Here is a 23,031-nt window from a genome sequence, read left to right as displayed (position 1 = left end):
ACGTGCCCTATCGGTGTTATTGATTCCCTCTCATCTATGCTATCGCGTCTCGGTGTCTTACGCTCCCTTCTGCTTTTTATGTCGTGCAACACTGCTGCGTATGTCGTACTCAGTCTGTCTATGTCGGTTCGTTAATTAACTGTGTTGTCGGTGTTCGTGATGTGACACATCTCTAAAAATGGAAGTGTGGATTGTTTGTAGCTATGGTCAATAATTTGTGTGTGTTCTAAATCGAATCGGTGATCTTGTTTCTATCAGTGACGTCTTGGCTATTTCTGTGTTAGTATTGTTATCATTTATCAGTTTATCTAACCTATTAACATTCGATCGGTGCCCTGCTAGTCTTTTTCGTAGTGTGTTTGTGGTCATGCCGATGTAGCATCATTCACAGTTACTACATGGTATTCTGTATATTGGGGCTGTCCATAAACCACGTGATAATTTTTTTGTGACTTTGCAAACCCCCCCCCCCCCGCGTGGTCATTAGTCCATACAAAATTTTTTATTTGTCCATACAAAATGGTCATCGACCGGAACACCCCCCCCCCCCCCCTCATGAACACGTGGTTTATGGACAGCCCCATTGCATTACTAACATCATCTCTGTTAACTGGATGCTTCACTAGTGTGTGGAGGCTTTTGACTACTCTGTTCTGTTTTGTTGTTATTGCCAAGTTGGGATAATCTTTGGCTAATATTTTTATAATTTTCTGGGAAAGTGAAGGTATGTACGGTATTGCCCTATATGTTTTTAAACTATTTGTCGTTTCAGATTGTTCTGCTACAGGATTTGTGGTGCTGGAGTGATTGGAGATAACGTTATGTGGAGATGGTGTTTGGTTCGCATGATTCACATCAGAAGATGCATTTGGATGGTGGCAGAGTGGTTCGGTTTGTTGCTGCATCTGATTTGAGGTGATTGGTGATTCGATTGGTGTGGATTCGTTGGCTAGCAGGTTGGGTGGATTGTGATGCGGTCGGTGATTGTCCTCGGTGATTTCGGTCAGTGCGGGTGGTGTGGCTGCGATTGGTGGGCTGGGAGGCTGGCAAGATGGTCGGCTTTGGGTGATTTCGATCATTGTGGGAGGTGTGGGTACGGCTGGCAGAATGGCTGGTGGGGTGGGCGGCTGGCGAGACGGTCGGCTTAGCAGGTCTTCGGTGATTTAAGTCAGTGTGGGTGGTGTAGGTGATTGTTTTTGGTTCTCATACAGGTTGATTAATCGATTGATTAATTGTTTGGGGTAGTCATTCAGCTGGAGATGTCGGTGGATGATGTTCACTATTTCCTCTGTGGACTTATTTCGAGTGAGGTACCAGACCCTGTGGATGAAGTTCTTGGCTACGTTCATCTTGTGTTTGAGTTGGTGGTGGGATTTGTAGTTAAGCATGCGCCCTGATGCAATCGGTTTTGCATACCACTCCGTGGTTAGGGTTTGGTCTGGGTTTCTGATTACCGTCACGTCTAGAAACGCCAGTTTTTGGTCTTTCTCGGCTTCAATGGTAAACTGAATTCTCGGTTCCACATTGTTGAATGCTTGCAGGACTTGTTGCTCGGTGTTCCGTGGTATCGCCATGAATATATCGTCCACGTATTTCCTGAATATTGTTATCTCGAACGGTAGAGATCTCATAGCTTGAGCGATGACTGCATCCAGTACAATGTCCGCCGCAATTGGCGACAGCGGGCTTCCCATAGCCGTCCCGAATGTCTGTTTGTAATACTGCCCTTCAAAGCAGAAATAACTGGCCTCTTTACAGTACTCGACGATCTCCAAAAACAGATCCAGATTGATACGGGTATCAACTTCATTCCACCGGTGAATGATGTTTTTTGTAACCAGGTGCCGCGGTACGTTAGTGAAAAGAGACGTCACATCCAGAGAAATCATAACATATCCTTCTGGAAGTGTGATGTTATTCACTCCGTCGCAGAACTCAAATGAGCTGGCCGTGTTGTAGGGACTGTGGATTGAGCTCTGGAGGATGTTGGCTACGTATTTGGCGAGTTTGTATGTCGGGGCTGTTACGTTGGGAATGACAGGTCGAAGCGGCAGGTTCTGCTTATGCGCCTTCGGCTGGCCGTAGATCCTGGGACAAATCGCGTTGTTCGTGGTTAACTCCTTAGCTGTCCTGTAGTCAATGAGCTTCAAGTCCTTGAGCCGTTTGACTAGTGAGTTGTTTCCATTCTGATATCTAGTTGTGGGATCAGAACGAACTCTTTCGTATGTCGTGTCATCGTTCACCAACGTTCTCATTTTCAGCAACAAACCGAACCACTCTGCCACCATCCAAATGCATCTTCTGATGTGAATCATGCGAACCAAACACCATCTCCACATAACGTTATCTCCAATCACACCAGCACCACAAATCCTGTAGCAGAACAATCTGAAACGACAAATAGTTTAAAAACATATAGGGCAATACCGTACATACCTTCACTTTCCCAGAAAATTATAAAAATATTAGCCAAAGATTATCCCAACTTGGCAATAACAACAAAACAGAACAGAGTAGTCAAAAGCCTCCACACACTAGTGAAGCATACAGTTAACAGAGATGATGTTAGTAATGCAATATACAGAATAAGTAGTAGTAACTGTGAATGTTGCTACATCGGCATGACCACAAACACACTACGAAAAAGACTAGCAGGGCACCGATCGAATGTTAATACACACTAAGAATATATCGCAGAATTCTGTGAAAGATTTCACCGAATCAAAACGGTAAAATATGTTTTCACAGATCTTTCTGTGAAATTCATGGTTTCCCTGTCCATCTGTCAAAATTTCACCGAAAATTCGGCGAAGTCCACCAAACTACCGAGTTCTGTGAAATTTTTACAATACGGTTCGGTGAACATCAACATTTTCACCGTACACTGTGAGTTTTACCGAATTTCTGTAAAAACAGTAGTCGTTCATATTGCCAAACGCGGGTTACTAAAAAGTGATGTGTTTGTATTGTTATTTCGTGATGGTGAATCTATAGTGAAAAACAGCGGAAAAACAACAAAAACTGAAAAAATGGGCGATTTCCAACAACAACACGAGATGCTGGTTGGTATTTTCCGTAAGTACTAATTACACATTAATAACATTTGTTTGTTTTTGCAGTCTGTTGATTCTTTCGGGCAATCCGCAAGAAGTACCCGCATATGAAATCGCGTTGAAACACCGCGAATGGTCATGCAAAAACAACTAGTTAAGTGCTGATAATTGTGTACGTTTGAACATCTAAATATACAATACATTTTTAAATAAATACAAAAGAAGTTAGTTTTATTTTGGTTTTGATTTCAAAAAAATGTTAAATATACGAAATAGTTCGGTGAACCGTGAATAAATTCAACTGAAAGAAAAACACCGAAAATTTGTGAATAAATCACCGAAAGTTCGGCGAAACCCACACAAATAAACCACTGATCCACAGAAAATCTGTAAAATAATTCACCGAAATATTCGGTGAATTTGACAGATGAGCATTTTTATTCTTTACAGTATGTTCGGTGAATTAATATTTCACCGAACAGATCACCGAAAATTCTGCTGTTGAGATTTCGGTGAAATTTCACAGAATTCTGTGATTTATTCTTAGTGTGTAGGTTAGATAAACTGATAAATGATAACAATACTAACACAGAAATAGCCAAGACGTCACTGATAGAAACAACCACAGCACTAATACAACATTGTATAGAACAAGATCACCGATTCGATTTAGAACACACACAAATTATTGACCATAGCTACAAACAATCCACACTTCCATTTTTAGAGATGTGTCACATCACGAACACCGACAACACAGTTAATTAACGAACCGACATAGACAGACTGAGTACGACATACGCAGCAGTGTTGCACGACATAAAAAGCAGAAGGGAGCGTAAGACACCGAGACGCGATAGCATAGATGAGAGGGAATCAATAACACCGATAGGGCACGTTAACCAGTCCGTAGGATAGAAGAAAGAAGGACTAGAAATTAAAAAGATTGCGCCATTGAGCAGTACAAGTTGTGCGGGAAAAAAATAGAAATTTCAAAGTGTAAGATTTTTAATAAGTGAACTTAATGTTAATTTTTCCACTTTATAACAAACTTGACCCTTACAGCATGTACCAAAAACCGCTAAACCCGACAGTTATAGTTAGACCAAACATAGGACAAATAACGACACAAATATTGTAAGTTAAAACAATTAGACATAAACACAAACAATTAGAATATATGTAAAATTACAGTACCCCCTGAGGAAGACACAATCCCCGTGTCGAAACGTCGGGCAAATAAAGAACGTCGTTTGTTCAATAAATGACTGCGTAGCCAAATATAATCAATTCCACCAAATCAGTCGATTTATCATCAGACTAAAATATTACTTTGAAATGACCGCTTCTACTTACGAATGATGTATCGTCCTGAACATTACGTGTCATCGAAGAAGCTTCTCTGCATCTTGAGCTGTCATAGTTTTTGTGTTAAAAAAAAAACAACAACAATCGAGAATGGGAAATTTTTCTACTAGGTTTTAAAACGGTTTTATTGCTACTCTTAATGCGGTTTGCAAAACCTCTCCGAGGGTGGTCCACTTAGCCGGAAGATGCTCTTAAAGAGGTTATCAAGTGGTTTTGATGTATATATCAGTTTTATTGCATGTTTTATAAAATTGGTCATGAAGATCTCTTGTAGAGCGGAACAAAACTCAAAATGTTGCTTGCTCTCTGAAGCATACCAAATCTCAACGCATCACCTATTATCGATCACACAGAGCTGTAAATGATGGACGAGAACGGCAGGAAGTTAAATAAGTTAGACATAATTAACCGTAATACATTTGTACTAAGTTCCGTTGATTGACTTTTACGATGTGACCAAACATTTTGCAGCATTTAACAAGTCATCAGAGGAATAAGTGTAAATCTGTTTCATATTTATAATTATATTTTAATTAAAAGCTGGAAATAAAATTTAGTTAAATCTTTTTGAATACACTTTGCCTTGGTAATGTTGCAACTTCGTCAATTACCTAGATTTTACGATGTGGAAAACCATCACCCGCCGTTCCGCAACATGGGAGGAAGCTTGCCAAACGAGCAGCGCGAGCTCATATCGCGATCGACAGCATTAAATTGGAACACGGTTGCCCATAAATCATTAAACTAACATCTATTTCGCCATTTTCTCCGCTGCTCCGTGCGCATATCATACGGATAACATCCCAATCCACGTTTGTTTTAGAAGCGTACTGCTGCTGTGTAACAGTAGGTAAGTCAGCGTGTTGTACCTACTCTTTTAGATGAAGTGGCACACTCTGCTGAGGTTCCAGGCTGGGTGGAATGAACACGTGCGCGTTCAGCAAAGCGTTCGATCATTTCGCGAATCGTGACTTCCAATTGAGAGAAGCATTATTGGGTGTATGTTGTTGGTTCCTATCGGAGCTGGGATGAGGTACTTTACGAAGGGACTTCTGAACTGAAGCTGAAAGGAGATGGTGCATTTGATTAATTGAAACATCTGAACATTGTATTCGTCATGGATAGGATTGGAAAATAGGAAGCCAAATACTTATTGTTAAGTAATAATTCTGAAGCAATTGCATACAGTAGCACTCGAAAACTTTTTGGACTATTTTTTAATTCCTTGCTCTTTTTTTATATATTTGTTTAAACGTTTATAAGACTTCATGTAACCATTCAAATATCTTGTATAACTGAAACAAAAATAATTTATGCCAAAATAATCATAAAACATTTTCGTAATTTAAATTTCCTGCGCTGGGAATCAAAACATAGTTCTGCTGAATATCTGTCTGTACGTTTACCGCATCGGCGAATAAGATATGTATCTGAAGCCAACTTACTGCACGGGTAAAAATCTGCTCCCAAAAATCATAAAAACGACTCATGATTTCATGAGCCTAGTACATTTTCGTTTTATAAAAATACACCATGATTTATGATCATGATAGTATGAGCCATTGTCTCCTAACGCTACCAATGCGTTACTTTTTTTCTGAAATCATAACGCTAAATCATATATTTGAGATTTTGAATCATGGTTTCGGGTGCGCATCGCTTATGAATCTGATGGATTTTATAGGACTATGAAGCTAAATCATGTTATTGGGATTTCAAATCATGGTTACTGGTGCGCATCGCTTATGAGTCTAGTATATTTTCTAGGACCATGAAGCCAAATCATGTTATTGAGATTTCGAATCACGGTTTCCGGTGCGCATCGCTTATGAGTCTGGTATATTTCCTAGGACCATGAAGCTAAATCATGTTATTGGGATTTCAAATCATGGTTACTGGTGCGCATCGCTTATGGGTCTGGTATATTTTCTAGGATCATGAAGCCAAATCATGTTATTGAGATTTTGAATCACGGTTTACGGTGCGCATCGCTTATGAATCTGATAGATTTTCTAGGACCATGAAGCCAAATCATGTTATTGGGTTTTCGAATCATGGTTTGGGGTGCGCATCGCTTATAAATCTGGGGGTACATTTTCTAGAACCATGAAGCTAAATGATGACGATATTGATATTCACGTGTTTGGACGCCACCTCCTGTCATATTTTTATTCATAAAATCGGCTCGTAAAATGAACTATTGGCTTCAATTTCGCAAAAAATCTTAAATAATTACCACGAAACGAGCCGGAACGGGATCGAATAGGTATGTTGCGAAGCCGGCAAAGGGAGCGGACAGTCGAAACAGCGTCGTTTGGTGCTGCCGAAACGGGAACAGAAGAATGCGGTCGGGACGATGCTGCGGGATTGGACGGATCCGGATGATTATTGACAACCGCAGCCGTTTGAGCTGGAATGAGAACGATGGCGTGCAATCGGATGTTACTTAGAAATCATTTTTTTACTCTCATTTGGAAGACATTTTCAAGAGTTTGTTTTTACGCACGTGTCGTTAAACGGAGCCGGAACAAGAACTGAACCGGACGCTCTCGGGACGGTGACTGCGCCGTTGTATGCAGCCGACAAAAACGGAAGTAGTCGGGGAGGGGCTGGTGTCGTTTGACGGCGGAGCTCGAACGAACGAAGCCGGAACGGAATTGGGAGCGCTGAAACGAGAACGATGACGCGCAATCGACTTTAGGAAGGAGTAGAAAACGTAAGCATACATTTTCGGCACTTTTTTTACTTACCAAGTTCTTTGAGAGAATGTTTTCACGATTCCACGCAAGAGCACTAAGAACACAAAAAAGAACAATATAATAATTATTCAAATATGTATTCCCATTAAAATAATGACTTTTAACACTTTTATCACTATTCACTAGCGATGCCACTCACTGAATGACCACGTTTTGACAGGTGTGCGGAGTGTGCGTAACGATTGAAAAGTTTCATGAGTTCGAGCTCATAAAAATGGTTGGAACGAATCATGGAATTAGTTGCTCGGATGATGGTCATGAGTTCGAGCTCAGAAAAATGGTTGCAAAGAATCATGATATTAGTTGCTCAGTTTATGAAATTATGATTCGTGATCATGATTTCATAAAATGACAAACCTTTATGTTTTATGATTTGTGAATCATGAAAACAGGATCAGATTTGTTTCCGTGTGATATCTGAAGATATGATACAGCCACATTGGAATCGAATCAACGCAAAACAAAATCCATATTTTCATTAAATTATTTGTGAGTGAATCGTTCATAAAATAAGTTTCTGGCTACTACTGTATTCTTGAAGAACATAAACATCACTCTGTGCAGTAAAGACCAACATCTCTCAGAAGTTAATTAAACGATGTAATCAGAACCGGTTGCAAAGGTAGCTTCTGCTCCGGCACAGTGGCAGTACACTTTCCGTTTTCCGTCTCAAAACTCAACCAACCCGATGAATTATTCTAAAACCACGGCCAAACCAAACTGATATCCAACACTTTACCCGTCGACCGGTGGCATTAGAATAATTAGTTAATGTCAGTCATAATTAATCGAGATAAGCGCCTCTCTGAGCGTCGCGTCGTCGGAATGCTGCGGCTATTTCACCTGGTGCAAAAAAAAAAAAAAGATTCGGACCCAGACGACCACCAATCGTAATCCGACACGGTCGAAGAAAAGCTGGCAAGATTTATGAGCGACCCGTTCTGGGGAGCTGATCTTACAGGGGTACGAACAAATCTGCCCGCTGCTACCGGTCGGGATCTCTGGTCAAGCTAGGTGAGGACTCTGGGCTAAGACTCGTCCACCGTGTGGAATACAGTAGTGTGTCAGAATCGTTTCCAGAGCACATGAGTACCTGGTATAACGCGCATATCCACGGGTTCAACCGATAAGGATCTGTTTAAAGATTTGGTACAATTAATCAAAACGCGATAAACATCGACCACATTTATAAATCAGCAGGAACTAGCAGTCAGACTCGATCGTCTTAGCTGCTATAGATATGCGATATGAATGACTGTAATCTCGTTTTTTCGTAACATAATCCGAGTTTTTAGAATCAACTTTAGGCCATCAGCCTTTGCAAAGCCGACTTCAATGAAATTATACCGATAAAAATGACAGAGGACACGTGGTAGATCTGCAAATTGTTCAACTACAGCCTGGTTAATGTATATGCGCCGATCAACAACAAAATCGATGATGAAAAGGATGCGTTTTACGAATGCCTGGACAAGACCTATGAGAATACCAAAAATACGACATTAAGATTGTCATCGGTGCCACCAGAAGCACGTTTTTCCGTACTGTCATCGGTACGGAGTGCCTCCACTCTGTCACTAACGACAACGAACTAAGATAAGTCAACTTTGCTGCCGCCAGATCACTATCTCGGAGTTAGTAAACTTCAAGCGCTGCCATATCTCTTTTATGAAGGGTTCAGGGGCGTTTCAAAGCATTTTAGGGGCGTTTCATTGGGACTCAAGGTTTTTTTTCTGGTAGGCCAGGAGGAGGAATTCAGACTGACGATTGGAAAGTGCAGCGCCCACCAGATGACGGACGAGAACGGCCTACGGCTCATTGATTTCACCACCTCTAAAAATATGGCCATACTTATTACATTTTTTCAACACAGCCTCCCTTATCGTTACACCTAGAGATCACCAACAGCAGACGGAATCGCAAATCGACCACGTTGATGGACGGCGCTTCTCCGACATTATCGACGTCAGGACCTACCGTGGCGGCAACATCGACTACGACCACTATCTGGTGATGGTCAAACTGCGCCCAAAAATCTCCGTCATCAACAATGTACGGTACCGGTGATCAGAGATGCCAGATTATTTTATCAAAAATCTGTATCAATACAGATTTTACTGCATCGCCGCGTTGCCAGACGAGGGCGAGCTCGATGAGGCCCCTCTAGAGGACTGCTGGAGTACAATGAAAGCAGCCATCAACGATGCAGCCGAGGGCACCATCGGGTACGTGGAACGGAATCGACGGAACGAATGGTTCGACGAAGAATGCAGAACGGTTGTGGAGGAGAAGAACACAGCGCGGGCGGTAATGCTGCAGCAAGGGACCCGGCAGAACGTGGAACGTTACAAACAGAAGCGGAAACAGCAGACCCCCTCTTCCGGGAGAATAAGTGTCGCCTGGAAGAAGTTGAATGCGAAGGAATGGATCTGCTGTACCGTTCCCATGAAACACGGAAGTTCAACGCATCCCGTAACGGCTTCGCGCCGTGAGCCGAAATATGCAGGGATACGGACGGATGTGAGGTGATCGAAAGGTGGAAGCAGCACTTCGATTAGCATCCAAATGGCGCGAAGAACGTAGGCACGGGAGACCATGGCAACGGAGGAAACGACGACGCCAGTGCAGCGGAGGACGGAAATGAACCAACTCCCACGGTTCAGGATGCCATTCACCAGCTCAAAATCAACAAAGCAGCTGGGAACGGTGGCAGAGCTGTACACCCGCCTGAAACGCGAAGCAGCAAAGGTCGGAGTGGTGGAGAATGCCTCAAAAACAATGAACATGCTGGTAGGCGGAATCTAACACGACTGGATCCGTCTGGATAGTAATGTTACGATAGACGGAGATATATTCGAGGTGCTGGAGGAATTCTTCTACCTCGGACCCTTACTGAGGGGTGACAACAATGTGAGCCGTAAAATTCGAAGGCATATCGTCAGTGGGAGTCGGGCCTACTACGGGTTCCAGAAAAAGCTGCGGTCGAAAAAGATTCACCCACGGACCAAATGCACAATGTACAAAACGCTAATAAGACCGATGATCCTATACGGACACGAGACATGGACCATGCTCGAGGAGGACCTTCAAGCACTCGGAATTTTCAAGCGACGCGTGCTAAGGACGATCTTCGGCGGTGTACAGGAGAACGGGTTGCGGAGAAGGATGAACCACGAGCTTGCTGCACTTTACGGTGAACCCAGTATCCAGACGGAGGCTAAAGCCGGAAGGATACGGTGGGCAGGGCATGTTGCAAGAATGCCGGATAACAATCCTGTAAAGCTGGTTTTTGCTACTGATCCGGTTGGCACAAGGAGGCGTGGAGCGCAGAGAGCACGATAGGCGGACAAGGTGGAGCGTGACCGGGCGGACATTTGGCGAGACCGAGGATGGCGAGCGGCAGACACAAACCGAATATAGTGGCGTACTTTTGTAGATGTCTTGTCTTAAATGTGATGTTGAACAAATAAATTTATGTATGTATGCATGTTTTTTTCTGGAGGGGTCTCAGGAGCCTTTTGCAGTCATTTGAAGGGGTTTCAGGGGCGTTCCAAGGCGTTTTGGAGAGTTTCAGGAGTTTCAAGAGCCATTTAAAAGCGTTCATGGGTATTTCAAAGGGATTGCGGGAATTTCAGGGGCGTTTCAATACCATGAAGGGCGCCAGGTACTCCATGAGATCTTCTGAAACGTAACTGGAGGTCTCAAGTATCTCTAGAAGTGCCCTGAATCGCTCCGGAGACCTTCAAATACCCCCTTGAAACGCTGAACAGGGAGGTCCAGGTAGTGCGAGGTTAAGAACCGTCATCTACAAAAAAAAGTGATAGCCTGGGTTACTCTTTCTTCGACCCACTAAACAACATTCCCATGGTCGTCAAACCCTTCGTATATCCGGAACCACCAAGAAGGCAATGCAATTATTCATGAAATTTCTGGAGGATTTTCTGCACAGTGAAGATCTGATGCATTGCCGTCAATGAAGTTGACCTGAGCATTTCCCACGACGTTCATTCCAGCTTTCCCAACATTATTTTCTGAGCTTGGTTTAACTCAGAGTTTAACAAAGGAGTTCCCCTAGTTGTCTTCACAGACCGCTGAGAGCAAGCTTCTCCAAAAGCTTCCATGATAAAGGGCATACTAATTCACGGTGTTCGGCAATGAACACAAGTAATTTAGGCGAAGCACTGGACTGTACTTGGCTATGGCACAGTAGTAGAGAAATTGGGCTTCGGATTGGGAGGAAAATTCACTGGATCACTTTCACTACTTTATTTCTCTTACTACTAACTATTTACACTTGGGTAATTTCACTACGCGTTGTCCAAGCCACGCGTACGCTTGTCACTTATCACTTGATGTTTTCAACTGACTCGCTACCGGGAACCGGTCGCATATTTATACCCAAAAATGTGGTGTTCCAGAACCACGTGGAAAGTTCTAGGCGCGCGTAGAACCCACGCGACGTGTGCGGAACAAATCATCATCACGCTAGCTGCAGAGCGACGACAGTCGATGATGATGACGATGACGACGGCTGCGACGGTGGGGTTCGCCGCTGCATTCACGACAGGATCTCACGGCACTCACTCTCTTCGTTGTTAATCGCAGCTGTTCCGTCGGCTCGGGTGAGTGTGCGTGCCTCGTGACGATGCTTGGTGACGGTTCCGATGCGATGGTTGGTGTTGGTCGCGCAGCATAGCATGATGCTGCCCTCATTGGGAGCGTATGTTCGCGAACACACGGTGTGCCAAAAACCGTTATTAACAAATAAAAAAGTCCACCAAAGTGGCACCCGGCATTCGAAAGATATACTATTCTAGTATCTACTCTGAAAATTTGAAAATGTTTCATTGACGGTAACTAAAGTTTTTGTGATTTGAAGATTTTGAGCCATTTCTATAGGATGTTCTTATATGAGTAAATATACACGCACGGTGTGCCTGATACCACTATAAACACACAATAAAAATGTACTCCAAACTCACACCCGACATTCGAAAGATATCAGGCCAAACATGTCTAAAGGTCCAATCTGCAGAAGAGAGGCTCTCTTTGGTTTCCCTCTCTTTCGTTAATATCTCAGCTGTTTATTTGTATTATCATTGTCTCCTTGCATTGAACGATGGTCAAAACAATCGTCTTTTGATTTTCACTGCAAAAATAGTTGAAAAGTGTACCATTACATTGCAATAATTGAAAGAGAAAGTGAACAAAGAGAGCCTCTCAAATGCAGATAGGACCTATTGAAATGTTTGGCCTGATATACTATTCTAGTGTCTCCTCCGAAAATTTGAAAATGTTTTATCGAGGGCAACCAATGTTTTTACTGTTTGAAGATTTCTATTTTTATAGAATAAGCTCATATATGGCAAATATTGTCATAGGATATTTCATTGGCGCTTCAAATCATAAACAAATATTAATAAGTTTCACAAGCACCATTCAAAAGATACAACATTCAAACAACTTCTCTGAAAATTTGACAACATTTCATTGAAACGATCGCAAATTACAGTGGTTTGAAAATATAAGATATGGTAAAGTATATTGAAAATGTAGTAACTTCAGAGAATATTATTTCAATTTCTCATGTTAATCATTCCTCGCAATGAATATATATTTTGTAACTCATATCAAACTTTGATTATATATCACATTTTTTGCGATACTATTATAAAACTCAGTAGGTGTTTTAACGTGTTTATACATAAAGCGATAGTATGCATATCTCCAATGAAATTGAAATCAAAGCTCAAAATTGTTGTTACTGATGATCATTCAAATGTAAAATTTCTAAATTCACGGAAGACACGTTAGTAACATGACGTATACAAGCTGGGTAGGAAAATGATTAGCACTTAGGTTTACTTTAAAAGCTTCAATATCTTAAACATTATACCAACGATTTGCAAAGCTTCCTATGAATACCAAAACATTGGCTGTTAATTCAGTTCAACTCTCGTTTCATTATGAAACATTTTCAGATTCACCGACAGGACCAACATATTTATAACGTGCTTAAAAACAAAAAAAAAACCAGATTAATCCACCTAGTGGTGATAGTGCCTTTCTCGTCGAATATGTACTCAGGAGCCATAAGCCGAAGTGTTCCTGAATTCTAAGAATACTCTAGAACGGAACACATCTCATTTTCTTCTTTTGTCACAGTGCTCGTTGACTTATCAATGGGGGAGTACAGTTGATAAATAATTAATGTATTCCATAAAAAAATACCCAAACAATGAGCAAATCCGCTTAACTCATCGGATTTGGTAAAAAAAATTCTGGAGGACTCTAATTTCACTTTAAAATTTAAAAATTTATTGGTTAAGGGGGATTAGGGGCATAATAGACACCCTAAGCAAATGAGTACGTTAAGCCTGTATAACAGAGAAAATCTTAACATATTATCAGTTGGCTGACAACTTTAGTTTGTTTCCTACGTATTTCAATAATTTATAGCAGGTAGAATGTCTTTATTGTGAAGAAATAATGAATTGTAAATCGTGTGTTTTTTAGGGCTGGCAGAGAAGGTACGGCACGAAATGGACACCCATCGGGGATAATGGACACCCCTGCATATTTTAAGTTAATTCTTTGATTTCATCGATCAGTTAAGTAATTTGCCCACGGAGATCGATGCCACAGACAAAATACTCCATCTTAGACGAGTTCATATAACATCAAAGTTAATTAAATAAACTTTAGGCTAAAATAATCCAATTTGATTTTTTTTTCCAAACACTCTCAAATGCCTAACAGCATGCAATGCGCGTACATCCATTCGTAATTGCCAGTGTTCATTTCGCCCCAAATCGACTACAACATTGAAATTTCTATTTCGATTAAATTCTAATTACAAATAATATACTTCATCCATTGCTTAATCTACGTATACATGCAGATAAGGTAGCAATTCACTTGTTTTCTATGGTGGACACACTCAAACACTCGTAATACCTTATTTGCTGCTGCGTTGAAATGAAAAGAATTTCATCATATGAAAAACATATTTCAATTTCAATGATATTTAGGTTATTTTGGAGGCATATGAATGGTACTTTTAAAAAATAGAACGATGACTTGTTCCTTTATACTTATGCAATAAAAGTTTGGCATAAAAGTAAACGGTTTCAGCAAAAATAGGGGTGTCCATTTCGCCCCGGGTGTCCATTATGCCCCGATCTCCCCTATTTATTTGTGCCCTTCCTCAAAATGATGAATTCCGAATAAAATATCCAAAGGGGACCCCTCTTGACTTAAGAGAAAATCGATATTTGTGTCAGCCTTATTCAGAAAAGCAACAATTATAACAAAGCCATAATCGAATTTGAAAGCTTATTGATGGCTCATATTCCGAAGTTATGTATTATGTTAAACGTATAAGCAGAGCTGAAAAATATCAAACCTCTCAGTTGACTGCTTGATCACCTTCACTAGCACTGGATGCCGATTATCAAGATATTTCGGCATTTTTTTTATCGAAAAAGCCGCTCTTCGATGTGTCGCATGCATGGGTTTGGTTCACTTTTTAATTAGCCACTTCCGGCGGGACACCTGGAACCTGTTTCGGCACACAACCGGTTCAGATAATGAGTGAAACTATTTTCCTGCTTACCGTTCATCTGGTTATCGAAAAAGCCGCGCTGTGATGCGTCGCATACATGGTTCACTTTTTTAATTGGCCACTTCCGGCGGGACACCTGGAACCGCTTTCGGAACACAACCGGTTCAGATACGGTATGAAACTATTTTCCTGCTTACTATTCATCTGGTTATCGAAAAAGCCGCTCTTTGATGTGCCGCATGCATGGGTTTGGTTTACATCTTTAATTGGCCACTTCCGGCGGGACACCTGGAACCGGCTTCGGAACACAACCGGTTCAGATAAGGTATGAAACTATTTTCCTGCTTACGATTCATCTGGTTATCGAAAAAGCTGCTCTTTGATGTGTCGCATGCATGGGTTTGGTTTGCTTCTTAAAATGGCCACTTCCGGCGGGACACCTGGAACCGGTTTCGGAACACAACCGGTTCAGATACGGTATGAAAATATTTTCTTGCTTACCATTCATCTGGTTATCGAAAAAGCCGCTCTTTGATGCGTCGCATGCATGGGTTTGGTTCAATTTTTTTATTGGCCACTTCCGGTGGGACACCCGGAACCGGTTCTGGAACACTACGGGTTCAAATATGGTCTGAAACTACTTTCCTGCTTACCATTCAACTGGTTATCGAAAAAGCCGCTCTTTGATGTGTCGCATGCATGGGTTATGTTCACTTTTATATTTGGCCACTTCCGGCAGGACACCCGGAGCCGGTTCCGGAACTTTTCCTACTTCCCGTTCATCAGATAATCGAAAATGCCGTGGTTTGATGTGTCGCATGCATGGGTTTGTTGCATTTTTATATCTGGCCCCTTCCTGGGGTACTGATCCGGAACACCAAAATGGCCATAACTCCGGAACAGTTGGAACGATCCGAACCATTTTCAATAGGAAACAATGGGACCAGATTCCGCGTCGAATGAATCGTCGGTCGTTAAAATTGGTTGATGTTTACTATCTAAAAGTTAGGTGACCTTTTTTGTACACACACACACACACACATACGCACACACATACATACACACACACACACACATACACACACACAGACATCATCTCAACTCGTCGAACTGAGTCGATTGGTATATAACACTTGACCCCTCCGGAGGCTCTATCAAATTTTCGTTTTTGGAGTGAACATATAGCCTTTCGGTACACCTTGGTGTACGAGAAAGGCAAAAAAGGTTCCAAACACTTATAAAGTTTATGTAATCAACGCTCACGGCGTGCCACATTTTTATTTGTATTCGAGTAGCAGGTAGAACTATGAAATAATAATTAGATTCTCAAACTACAGTAATTGACATTCCTCTCAATGAAATGTTGCCAAATATGAAGCGGACCTGGTGTGATGGTTAGAACACTTGACCAGGGATGGCAAAAATACTTTTTTCTCTTTTCCGTTCATCGATACTGGCAGTAAAATAAAAACAAAACAACGGCAGCACCAATACCATCAGACGCCGCGCCGACGGCAGTCAAACAGTCGCTTGATGGTTTTCGCTTCCCCACGAAAATATTTATGAGCAGTCATGCTGAGACGGGTGATTGTGAAAAATGTCAAATATTTTCAACTGCTAATAACTCACTTGTTTTAATATATAATTTATATCGATTTGCACAAATAGCTAGAGCACACTCCTAGCTTTGTGATGCATGTAAAGAAGTTTGTCTAGAAGCGGTTTGAAACGCAGAAAAATGCGAAAACGGGAGAGACATAAATTTTTGTCGTCGTTGTGCTCGAGTACTGGCGCTCTCGCGCTTAAATATATATATAATATATAAATAATATATAAAATAATTCAGATGGAAAATGTTTTTAGTTTTTGTAGAAACCATTTTTGAACAAAATTTCACAAAAAATTGGTTTCTGCAAAAACGAAAAACATTTTCCACCTGGAAAAAATTCAGGAGATACCCTGATCCATACTCTACATGTGCACGAAAACCGATTTTGAAAATATTGCTTCGTTATTTTATGAAAAATCAAAAACCAAAAAAATGAGGAAATGCTTCCAGTTTCGCCTTAATAACGGTTTTTGGTACACCGTGAATTGCATCATCCATATCACAAGTAACAATGTTCGATATATTCAATATATCCGGTGTATTAGCTCAGCCGTAATTCAGCAGGTTAGCAGCACAATTTCGCCAGTTAGCAAAGTAAGCACTTCACAGCAGAGTTGTGCAATTTTAGGATGTTTATTGTCTAACCACAGTCTCTGCGATTTTCACTTCAAACAATAAACGCTGACCATCAGAACAAACAAACTCGATGACGGTCATTTAGCCTCAGTGTTACAATTTCTGCGTTCGAGCGACTGGTTACGTGCGTAGGGCTGCTATTGAGATTATTGAGTAAGCGTGCTGGGAGCTGCCATTGAATCAATGCGTTTATCACAAACACGGTTATCTGTGCAGATCTAGAGTATGTTACCGTCTTCAACGGTAACAAAGCTCGCGAAACTTATTTTGACGTTCAGTTTAAATGCGGTGTGAGCAAAAGTTGCGTTTTGGGCATTTTGGGCGTTATACCGAAGCTATCCTCGGGTAGAGCTTCGCGTTTCGTTCTCGAAGCGGATGAAGAGCAATGAGCGGATGAGCACGATGAGCATCAAGAACAGTGGCAGTCGGTGTTCGTTAGACCGAGACGTCGGATCGTTCTCCGCGTCGATTTGCGAAGATCGGTTTTTCTAAATTATCCGGTCAGGACCACCCCAGTAAACATTTTGGTATGTATAATTTTTGTTATACACATCCATATAAAAGCCAATGCACTCGTATAAAGTGCACAAAACTGCTATATACGTACCAAAGTGGAGGCCATATACATACTTCTGACGACTTTTCTTGACTTCATGTGAACAGTAATACGATGTCCTCAAATATCGGTAATAAATGAAAACGACTTAACAAGATAACTTATACGACGTCCCAATTTACCGATGAAAAAAGGTCAAAAGTCCATATCCAGCTTCGATCTCAGAACCTCGAGATCCGTAATCCAATACCGTACCATAGTACCAATTCATCTTACTTGGAAAATGATTGATTATTGGCCAATTTAAACTCAGAGCTTACCCGCATCGTACCATTTGGTGCTGATACGGAAGCTTGGTTTCAATTCTCACTAAGTCTTTGCGATTCCATTTCGTGCTTTTTAAACCTGATATCTAATACAACATAGATATCTGTCAGATATACAACATCTAGCGATTTTGGATGGCGCTTTATGCTACTTGTCTTGTTTACATCTGAACAGTCACCGCCGCCGCGCTCTAGTCGTCGTCGTCGTCACCGTCGTCGCGGAAAAAGTTGCGCGAATTACCTCCGTTTTCTAGTGAAAACCCGCTTTAAACCTACAAAACATTTTGCGCCGCGGTCATCATCAGCAGTGAATACTAAAACGTCTTCACAAGGAGTGCGCTGAATGTCTGGGAATGAACAGGATGTGGATCAGATTGCCGCATCCAAATACGGAACAGCAGCAACAAACAATTTGCAGCACCCCAACCATTCAAAAGGATTAGGTATGATTGTTTAATTAACACCTAGTTTTAATTGTCGGCAAGTACCTACTACTGTGTCAATTGAAATCAACAGATGCATAATTTTAATATTTTGGATGATGAAAACGGATTGGAACGGAGGCGAGGTGAGTGGAGTAAATGCCAAATTGTGTAATGTACCGGCTGATGTGTTGTGGGGGAGATGGGATTTGTGCTGCTTATCGATTGTGCTGACTGTCGGTCTGTTTCACGCGTGCGTGTATCTAATACAACCAGAATTTAGAAATTTAGCATTTGGTCAATGCGTATGGTTTAGAGTTATTTTGAGCCCTACATTGAAAATCAACAAACTACCAGTTGAATCGCAATGACGATTTTCTTTCGTCTTGGCTTGACGGGTGACAACTTCTTTGAAGGCATTACGATTCCAATTAATGCTAATCTGACTGAATATAAGATATAGCATTTTTAACAGCTAGTAACGACTTCAATTCTCTCTATTTACGCCTCGAGCTGGTTATATTACTGTTCATCGTAAACAATTCGCAATGCCGATTTCTATACAAGTTTTTTCAGCATTATTGTTGCAACATCTACCGTTTTCTGCGATTTCGATTTCTGGCAGAATAAAATAAGATTTTGGTTGTATATCGTTTTACGATATGTGGTTTACTGGGACGCGTCTCTAAAACTCGCGGCGTGGACGGTGACCAAGATTTTTCGTCGCTGATCCGCGTTTCGGCCACTGCAGTTTTCATCGGTCGCCATTAGCGCCCATTATCGCGGCCGAAGCCGCGCTGTGCTGCCCTTTGCGGCGGCCAACGTCGATCCAAGCCACGACCAACCCACCGGTGGCCAGAACCCTCTGTCGACGATTCTCGTTGCGGCCACCACTGTGCTTCCCGGCGGTCCCCGCCGTTTTCATATGCTACCACCGCCGCTCGTCATCGCGGCCGAAGCCTCATGGTGCTGCTCTTCATCACGACGGCTAACTACGTTCCAAGCTAGAGCACACCACTGTCACGTTGGTCACCACCCATCGTCGCCAAACCTCACCGCGGCCGACGCCACCCTTCTCGGCGGTCTCCACCACCGGCGCCCTTCGTCGCTGTCCACGTCGGCGCTTGTCGCGGCCAATGCGGCGCTTCGATGTGGTCACTACCACTCTCCACCACGATCAACACCACTCCTCGTCCGGCCAACTAGGGAATCCCACTACATCGTACCGCCCCCCCCCTTATTGGGCGGTGTTTCTTCAGGGGTGAACGACCTGCTAGCAACCCCCCCCCCCCCTCAGCGCGACGTAGACTAATGTTTCATCCACGCTATACGCCATCTGCTCACACCGTAGTCGCTCAATAAAAGAAAAGGTATGTAAATGTATTTTCTTTGCTGTGTATTGTTTCAAGTATTGTTTCCTTCCGAAAGCTCTCCCTCCGTCAAACGCCCTGGGACCTGGGAGCAAAAGAGGCCTTGTGTGCCCACCCCGGAAGCGGCCGCGGCTAAGACCAGCTGCTTGGGGTTTAGGCTGGCTCCTTCAGGGCCAGCAGGAGCTCCCAGGGTCATAAGTGGTTTCAAATAGTAGCAGATCGTCGTAATTATCCAACTCGGCATGCTTCGTTGGATAAATGTACGACTCGTGCTGTAAAAATCTTCAAACCCGTAACGTGGGTAGATCACCTTAGAATGGTGCGTTGCGGTGTAAGATCTACCAAATCAAATTTTGATCTTGATATTTATTGTATTTTTAAATATTCCAAGATCAAAGTTTGATGCTCTTTTCCTTGTGTTTTGTAGTATTTGTGTTTCAATGTACTGCTAATTAACATTTTATTTCAGCAGGATTCAGGTAAATGTATTGTACGATATAAATAATATTTTAAAAATGTGTAACTGTGGCGAGCGTATCACTAATGTAGCTTATTTGACGTACGATGTTAATATTATTTTATATTTCAGATTATCAACCGAAGAATCTAGTAATTCAACCAGGAAACCAGGATGAATTGGGCAGACAACTGATTCGAAGCAGTCTAACAATGTGTGGCATACCAGTTTAGCACCCTATGCGCAGAGATGCGAATCGTCAGCATTCGCGCATCATCGAACCCCGCGACCCAACCGCGACAACAATATTCGCGCTCCATCAGACATCGCGACTTCGCGACGTCGCGACGCGCACGTCATCGGTCGTCACCGACACGAAGACTCGAGCCGGTCGGTCAGGAGAGACCGCGCCGCCGACGATCGACCTCTTTCGCATCGCAGCAACCGGGCAGCAAGCACGTGTCATCCAAAACAGGCTGGAGGCAATTTTGCGGCAATCGGCCGAATCTGTAGTGCGGAAATTTACATTGGTGATCCTGCCAGGTTTGCTGCTTAAAGTTTTAAGAGCAAATAAATTGTGAAGGCCGAAAACATATTCCAATATTAGCTAAATGGTAAGCATATTTGGTGGAAGTGATTTTTTTTTCATACTAGCAAAGTAATGCTATTTGATTGTGCAATGACGCTGAAGAGCAAGAGAGGTTATGAGTGCTGATTGGAAAAAATGGAAAAGAACCACACATGGACTTGTGTGAGGATCCGGCGCGATTGGACTTCCGCCGGGTGGAAGTGAAAAGAACCACGCATGGACTTGTGTGAGGATCCGGCGCGATTAGAGTTCCACCGGGGGGAAATGAAAAAATCCACACATGGACTTGTGTGAGGATCTGGCGCGATTGGAGTTCCGCCGGGTGGAAGTGAAATGAACCACACATGGACTTGTGTGAGGATCCGGCGCGATTGGAGTTCCGCCGGGGGAAAATGAAAAAATCCACAAATGGACTTGTGTGAGGATCTGGCGCGATTGGACTTCTGCCGGGTGGAAGTGAAATGAACCACACATGGACTTGTGTGAGGATCCGGTGCGATTGGAGTTCCGCCGGGGGGAAGTGAAAAGAACCACACATGGACTTGTGTGAGGATCCGGCGCGATTGGACTTCCGCCGGGTGGAAGTGAAAAGAACCACGCATGGACTTGTGTGAGGATCCGGCGCGATTAGAGTTCCGCCGGGGGAAAATGAAAAAATCCACACATGGACTTGTGTGAGGATCTGGCGCGATTGGACTTCTGCCGGGTGGAAGTGAAATGAACCACACATGGTCTTGTGTGAGGATCCGGTGCGATTGGAGTTCCGCCGGGGGGAAATAGAAAAATTCACACATGGACTTGTGTGAGGATCTGGCGCGATTGGACTTCCGCCGGGGGGGAAATGAAAAAATCCACACATGGACTTGTGTGAGGATCCGGCGTGATTGAACTTCCACCCTGGGGAAGTGAAAAGAACCACATGGACTTGTGTGAGGATCCGGCGCGATTAGAGTTCCGCCGGGGGAAAATGAAAAAAATCCACACATGGACTTGTGTGAGGATCTGGCGCGATTGGACTTCCGCCGGGGGGGAAATGAAAAAATCCACACATGGACTTGTGTGAGGATCCGGCGTGATTGAACTTCCACCCTGGGGAAGTGAAAAGAACCACATGGACTTGTGTGAGTACCAGGCGCGATTGGAGTTCCGCCGGGGGAAAATGGAAAAAGCAACACACGAACAGCGACCTCGGAGTGTGAAGATCCGTACGAGATTAAAGTATTGTCGGTAAATAAAAAAAAATCCAGACGTTATGCACGTGGTTGTGCTTTTGATTGAGTGCTCGTATTGAAGAGTATCTTATGCATGTGGATTACCGTCAGAAGATGCAGATCAAAGCTCGAGAAGTGGCAGCTAAATGTTCATAAATCCGCATACATGGACTTGTGTGCGCAATTTCAGACGCGTTTGGACTACCGTCGATATTGTAAGGGAATTCATTTCTTGATTTTAACGATAAGCTACAGGATGCTCACGTATATTCATGTTCGTACGACTTGCGACAACGACAGCAAATAGTGCTTGTTGTGACTCCTTAGAAAGAAACCCAGTGGACGTGGTTATGCGTCCACCTTTGTGGTGTACTGATAGCCTCGGTTGTGCTTGGAGAGTCACCGAAATAAGAAGTATCTCGAATTGAGAAACTATGGAAAATATAAAAGTTACTGTACACTTTTTATAGATTCGAAAATCACGGAGTTGTTTGAACAGCATTGAACGCTTCTTTTACAAGTTGAACGTGTCCTATAATGTTGAAATTTATGCATAAAAACAAAAAATTGAAAAACCGTCGTGCAGGTAGCGACATTAGTAATTTTGGCGAATTGTGAGTGTCCCAGACGGCTCGATTCGCGCTGCAGATGAAGGAAAATTTCTGTTAAACAAAAAAAACTCAACTGGTCCACCAGATGTTTCATGTTGTGGTTTCTAAGGGTTGTAATTATGAGGTGTTATTGCGGACCGATTGTACAACCGTCTGAATGAAAACGATTTCGCTTAGAAAAGATTTAATGTCAATTTAGTATTCTAGGGCGAGTTTTGTTTCACGATGAAAGGTACATTTCGTTGAAAAAAATCAAGAAAAAGTAACATATCAAATGTGGTAGCAACCGGACATAAAACTAGTATATGAACCAACATATAAAGACTTTAACACATCATTCATTACGCCTAAGTTTGCATTTTTGAAAGTTTTTCAATGGGGAATCTGTCAAACTACTGCCACGCAAAGGCATACGTACCATTATATAGAGCTTTTAAGACATGCACCGCAATTAGATCGCCAATACATGTTCAGTAACATTTTTTTAATGAAAGGCAATG

General features: G+C 42.5%; 2 protein-coding genes across 3 annotated transcripts in view; both read right to left on the bottom strand.

Annotated features, from left to right (window-relative positions):
- The window catches only part of LOC115253497 (venom dipeptidyl peptidase 4), a 536,181-nt gene that overhangs the window by 107,939 nt on the left and 405,211 nt on the right, over window positions 1-23,031 (bottom strand). The window lies entirely within an intron of this gene.
- Window positions 1,164-2,255, bottom strand: LOC134290991 (uncharacterized). The gene has a single exon (XM_062858234.1). It carries the CDS (start codon window positions 2,253-2,255, stop codon window positions 1,164-1,166), a length of 1,092 nt encoding a protein of 363 aa, XP_062714218.1.

The sequence above is a fragment of the Aedes albopictus genome, chromosome 3 (assembly GCF_035046485.1).
Source record: "Aedes albopictus strain Foshan chromosome 3, AalbF5, whole genome shotgun sequence".
Classification (NCBI taxonomy): Eukaryota; Metazoa; Arthropoda; class Insecta; order Diptera; family Culicidae; genus Aedes; species Aedes albopictus.
The sequence above is the reverse complement of the archived record's forward strand: the minus strand, read 5'-3'. Positions and strand labels throughout refer to the sequence as shown.

Coding starts and splice junctions, on each gene's coding strand:
- LOC134290991 (XM_062858234.1), bottom strand. CDS start 2,255: ATGAGAACGTTGGTGAACGATGACACGACATACGAAAGAGTTCGTTCT.